This window comes from Eimeria tenella, genomic scaffold, assembly GCF_000499545.2.
Source record: "Eimeria tenella Houghton genomic scaffold, Eth_scaff11, whole genome shotgun sequence".
In the NCBI taxonomy this organism is placed as follows: domain Eukaryota; phylum Apicomplexa; class Conoidasida; order Eucoccidiorida; family Eimeriidae; genus Eimeria; species Eimeria tenella.
In genome coordinates, this window is record NW_013541474.1 from 360790 (window position 1) to 367011 (window position 6222).

General features: G+C 40.2%; 1 protein-coding gene across 1 annotated transcript; it reads right to left on the bottom strand.

Annotated features, from left to right (window-relative positions):
• Nucleotides 1-3877: 3877 nt before the first annotated feature.
• Nucleotides 3878-5566, bottom strand: ETH_00030965 (transcription factor btf3, putative; the record flags this gene model as incomplete). Its single annotated transcript, XM_013372881.1, has 1 exon — nt 3878-5566. The coding sequence occupies one exon, from the start codon at nt 5564-5566 to the stop codon at nt 3878-3880; it is 1689 nt and encodes a 562-aa protein (XP_013228335.1).
• Between the last annotated feature and the right edge of the window lie 656 nt (nt 5567-6222).

Genomic DNA, 6222 nt, shown 5'->3' on the forward strand with positions numbered 1-6222 from the left:
TAACATTACAATGCCATTTAAATAATAATGCCATTAACATTACAATGCCATTTAAATAATAATGCCATTTAAATAATAATACCATTAACATAATAATGCCATTTAAATAATAATACCATTAACATAATAATGCCATTAACATTACAATGCCATTTAAATAATAATGCCATTTAAATAATAATACCATTAACATAATAATGCCATTTAAATAATAATACCATTAACATAATAATGCCATTAACATAATAATGCCATCAAGGTCTGACAATTAAAATTTAAAAAACGGAAAGTTTCATTTCAAAATATTTAAAGGATTTAATTTGAATTCGGATTTCAACTTGCAAACATGTAGTGCAGATTTTGCAACTCAGACCTTTAATAGTAATAATTATTATCATTATTTACTGTTAATAAAATTGTAATAAATTGTAATAAATAATAATAATAATAATAATTATAATAATTATAATAATTGTAATAATAAATTACAACAAATAATAACAACGATAACAACAAGAACAATAAATAATAATAGTAATAATAATAAGAATAAATTCTGACTAAAAATAAAAATAATAAAACGATAATAATAATACTAGCAATAATAATAATAATAATAATAATAAAACAAAAAAATAATAAAACAATAGAAATAATAAAACAATAAAAGCAATCAATAAATAGAATAATAGAACAATAAAGCTAATAAAACAGTAAAAGTGATAAAATGATAAAACTAATAAAACAAATAATAATAACAAGACAATAATAATAACAATAAAAACAATAAAACAATAATAATAGTAAAACAATAATAATACGATAATAATAATAAAACAATAACAATATTAAAAGAATAAAAACAATAAAACAATAAAAATAGTAAGAAACAAAAATATTATTATTAGTGGTGGGGCGAACTGCAACAGGACAGCAACCATGAGTAATGACACTGGGAATTCGTAGAGAGATAAAAAGAAAACAAAAATAAAAACCAAATTAAAATTAAAATTAAAAGACAAAAATTAAAAAAAAAAAAATTATTATATTCCTAAATTGCATTTCTGTTTCTGAAAACAAACGGAAATGGTTCTTTGGAATGGAATAATGCAACTTGAATATTCAAAAAAGATTTAATTTCAAATTCAAATTATTTGACTTTTCAAATCCAGAAATAATCCTTTTATGTCTATTCAGCTCAAGCTTTTTCTTGTTCTCTTTGTGTCACCCCCAAACCCTAAACCCTAAACCCTAAACCCTGCTGTATCCCTGCAGGTAGCTGAGACAATTGCATGTGATAAGTTTGTTTTCGAGACTTTTAACTGTTTAAATTACCTTTATTTGTGAATTAATTCTTTCTAATTTCTCAATTTCTTCTTTTTTCCGAAGAAACTCCTCCGAAAGTGCCTCGAGGCTTCTGCATCGTTTGAATCGCCACTTGTTGAATTTTGCAAGTCCAGATCTGAACGACGCCGCTGCCCGCGGGGAATCTGCAGTTTTTTGCAAATTAATTGAATTAAATGGTATTTATTTTCTTTTGGAAAATAAATAAACAAAGAACAAACGGGAAAACTCTCCGGATCCTCGGGTTGCTGCTGGCGTCAAACAGCTGCGGCGGCTCGACGGAAACGCAAGCCCCGAAACGAGAAAGAAAGCGAAAACTTCCTCAAAATCCATTTAAAGTTCAAAAAAGAAACTCTTTTTTATTCTCCTCTTTTTTTCTGAAGATTAATTTGCTTTTTGACTCGCAAGTGACACTTTTGCAAGACACGGCGTGTAAAAAGCGGGACGATCTGCGGTGTTGGGCTGCCTGTACACCATAAAGGCCGTCAATGCTTCATATAATTCATTTCAATTTTAGAATAAAAGATAATTTGGAAACTACTTAAACTATTTCTATCCACGAACTCACCAGAAAGCCCCAGGGGGGCCCCCAGCAGCCCCAGCCAGCCAGTCAAGCTGCTGTGTCCTGTCTAGTGGCGGAAAAGGCCATTCTTCGTTTTAAAAAACAAATAACTTCCACTAAAAGAATAAAAAGAAATAAAAAAGAAAAAATAATGCAGCAATTGCAAATTCAAGAAATTAAGTTGCTTCCTGCATCCTGCCAGTGTTGCTGTGAAGGCAATCGGCAGATTGAAACTCCTGCATTAAAAACCAAAATTGAAACTTAAAAAAGAATGTATTATGTTTTATTTCATGTTTTAAATTATTTTTATTTTTTGCTTCATATTCTGTTTTATTTCCTGTCTTTTATTCCGTTTTCTTTCTTGTTTTATATTCGGGTTTCTAACCCCAAGTTTTGTGTGGGCTTTGAAAAATTCCCCAAAAAGAAACCACAAATACTTTGTTTTTTCACTTTTAATCTTAAAATTAATTTTGTTTATTTAATTTTGAAATTAATTTTATTTTAAAATACCATTTTTAATGTTTCATGCAAAAGCTTGTCGACTTCCACAAAAGAGTTTCGGAAATACAGAGAAATTGCATGCATCTTCCTCGTCGGGTATTTTCACGTTTTTAAACCATTTAAAAACTGTTTTAATGTGCAAATTTACATTTTTCAAATTTAAGCCAATTCAAAACTGTTTATCTCTGCGAATTTTCTGTTTTATTTTCAAATGATTTCCAAACTGCTTATATTTGTGAATTCCTTTTCCCCGCATATTCCGAAAAATCCGGACTGCAGCCACCGGCAGTCCTGAAGAACTGCTGAATATGAAGGAAACAAACCATTAATAACCATTAATAACCATTAATAACCATTAATAACCATTAATAAACCATTAATAAACCATTAATAACCATTAATAAACCACTAAATGAGGTTAGTTGCGCTGTCAAGCGGAGAATCTCCAAATCATGAAATTGCATGCAACTTGCATGCGCCTCAGTATCCTCTGCAAAATGTCTGTCGCCCGAGACCACTCAACAAGTTGCAATTGAATTAATTGCATCAAATTATTCACTTTAATGAAATTAATTACATTAATTGACTAATTTTAATGAATAAACTGCACTAAATGCCCAGACTAGCGGTGGTCTTGTTGCAAAAACCCGAATTCTCTGAGCAGCAAGAGAAAAAAGCTGAACAAAAGGTGAACCTTTGCAGCAGCAAACTTGAATTGAATTCAGAAATGCCACTAAAGTGCAAACTTTGAATTTATTTGCTGCAAAAGGCATTTCTGATAACTTTCCTGTTTTGTTTCTTCTGCTGCGCGCTGTACTGTCTGCAGCACTCCTCCGAAACGCGATCTGAACTTGAATTGAATTTGCGAATTTTCAATTTTGAAATACTTTAAAAGAATCAAAAAGTCTTTTTGTAGACTTTTTGGAGAAAATTCGTTCATTTGTTTGCAAATTTTTGCAAGTTTCGCCTCTTTAATACCTTTTCCCGCAGCACTCGGGTTTCAGCTTTCCACCTCCGGCAGGCTTTCAAGTTTTGCATCAAAATTCGTTCTTCAAAGTTTCTATTTCCCAAATTTCATCTTTTTTTATTCCTTGAAACCTGCAATTCTTTTCAATGCAGAAAATGCAGAAAAAGCCACACTTCGACCTGTGCAGATCCTGAAGACTTGCACGACTTGTGCAGATCCTGAAAGCCAAAACTCGCGAGAAGCTGCTGAGCGGTGGGTATTAAAAGAAGTTCAAATGGAAATTTAAAAGAAAGGAAAAACTTGAAATGCAGCTTTCGTTCTGGAGAATCCGAAGTGCAGAAGTTGAAAGCTGCGCAGCAGAACCTGCAGGAAGCTGGCGAGTTCGCGGGGTCTCCCGCGGTTCCCAGCGGAGAAAATCTGAGCTTGAAAGAGTTTTGGAATTGTTTGGAAGAAGAAGATTGAAAAACTTGAAATGCGAAACATTTATTTCCGACGGAGTCGGCTCAGCGGCAGCGCGCGGGGCCGGGGGTCTTGAGCCAGCTGGCGGCTTCTTCGGAAAGTCGGACTTCTTCTTTATTTCTTTTTTGAATTTTCAAATACTCCTTGCGAGCGAAATACTGAACTCGAATGCATGCAACTTCGTCTGAGGGGAGATCCTTGGCGTCTTGTGCAAGTTTCCGGAGCTGCAGCAGCAGCGCCGCTAGCGCTTTCCAGCGGGCGATTTGGCTGTCTGGGGACTCCTGTGAGTTGATCTGATGCAGCAAAGAGTTCAATTCAATTAATTTTACTTTTTTGACTTCTCCGCTGCGGTGTTCAGCCTTCAAAAGCCTCCGAACGCCCCCCAGCAGCATCTGGTCCGCAGCGTCTGCAGCGGCGAAGTCCGAAAAACTTGAATGGGTCTTCAACTCCACGAAGGGCGGCGAGCCCTGCAGCAGCTGCTGCTCGAGCAAAGACAGAGTCGGGCAGCTGTGAACGAAGCAGTCGTTGCTTCCGATTCGCCTGAACTCGAAGCTGCAGCAGCAGCAGCAGCGGCTGCTGCTGCTGCTGCAGCAGCCGCTGCTGCCGCTGCAGCAGCAGCAGCAGCAGCGGCGCGCTGCTGCAGCCGCCCCTGGCAGCGGCAGCAGCGCGTCGATCTCTGCTGACACCACCAGCCGCAGCGCTCCAAAAAGACTTGTCGAATGCAACACAAAAGCTGAAGTCAAATCTTCTGCGCCTTTCGCAGCTAGCCGCGCAGCAGCGCGCTTCACGCAGCGCCGCTCGAAGTCCCTCCCGAAGCCCCCTGCCACGCCCTTCGCGCTGCTGCTGCTGCTGCTGCTGCTGCTGCAGCTCAGCAGCAAACTATTTCCAACCAAGTCCGCGTCGATGCAGAAGCTCCCCAAGTACGGAGAGTAAAACGGAAACAAAAAACGCAGCAAACAACGCAAAGCCCTGCGAGACGTTATCACCTCGAAGGACCGCAGAAGCTCCAAGCCCCCGCACTCGCTGCTGCTGCTGCTGCTGCTGCTGCCGCTGCTGCTGCTGCTGCTGTTGTCGCTGCTGCTGTTGTAGTCGTTGCTGCTGTCGCCGCTGTTGTTGCCGCTGCTGCTTCTGCTGCTGCCGCTGCTGCTGTTGTGGTCGTTATTGCTGCGGCCACTGCCGCAGCAGTCGTTGCTGCGGCTGCTGCCGTAGCAGTCGTTGCTGCTGCGGCTGCCGCTGTTCCTGCCTTTGCGCCGGCACTTGCTGCCGTTGCGTCTGGTGCTGCTGCTGACGCCGTCGTGTTTGCTGCTGCTGCTGCTGCTGCTGCTCGGGGTTTCTGCGTGCGGAGCTGGGGCTGCAGGGGCAGTGCTGGGGACGCTGTTCCAGCGGTTGCGGCACTCGACGAGGGCCGTCAAGGCGATTTCCATGGGGAACTTTTCGTTTCGAAATGCATGCTGATCCGCAATCGACTCTCTGGCCTCACGGGAGAGGCGGAAGTTCCGGGGGAAGGAAACCGGGCCCGTGCGGGAAGGAAACTTCGAACTCAGCCCCAACACAGATCCCACTTTCAAAGTTCCGCAGGGACAGCCAATTACTGCGAAGTTGCGGCTTTCGGTGGCGCCGAAACAGTAAATGCCTTCGAAGCGGCAGTCTTGGAACGGCTCGCCGCGGTATTCAGCTGTCAAGACACCCGAACTTTCCAGGAAAGCTTCGCGATCCAGCCGCTTCTCTTCCATTTTCGATATCCCAATTGGTCCCAACCACTTTATTTGCCAACATTTGAGTTAATTTGGGACTTTGGGGGGGAAAAAAGGAAAAGATGTCCAGGGAAGACCCGCACTTCACCCCGCCACTACCCGCATGCCCGCCGCGGGATTCGGCCGCGGAAAGCCGAAGGCGACATAGTGTTTCAGGTGTCACGACAGCAATTAGTAAGTTGAATTCATTTCGAATTCAAATTCAAATTTAAATTTAAATTCAAATTCAAATTCAAAAGGCTCAAAAGTGTGTAAAGCTCTCCTTCGATGCGAGCGGGCATGCTGCAGAGCAGGCGCAGGAACTTGTTCAAGAAAACGAGGAGGTCTGCAATTGAGTTTGTTCTGTTTTAGTTTAATTAAAAAGGAAATTAAATTCATTCCAACTTTATTCAAAGACGGCAGCTCCGCAAACACTCCAAAACTTGCATGCAGAACACTGAGAGTCCCAGGGCCACTGGTTTCGGGGAAGTCTCTTCGTTGGATTTTGAATTTGGGATTTCTCGAAAATGAACTCCAGAAATATTTCACAAGTTGAATTACTTGAAAGAAACAATTCTAAAATTCAAACAAATTGAATTATTTAAAAGGATTAATTCAAAAATTCAAATTCAAGAGCTGAACTGCTGCAGCAATTT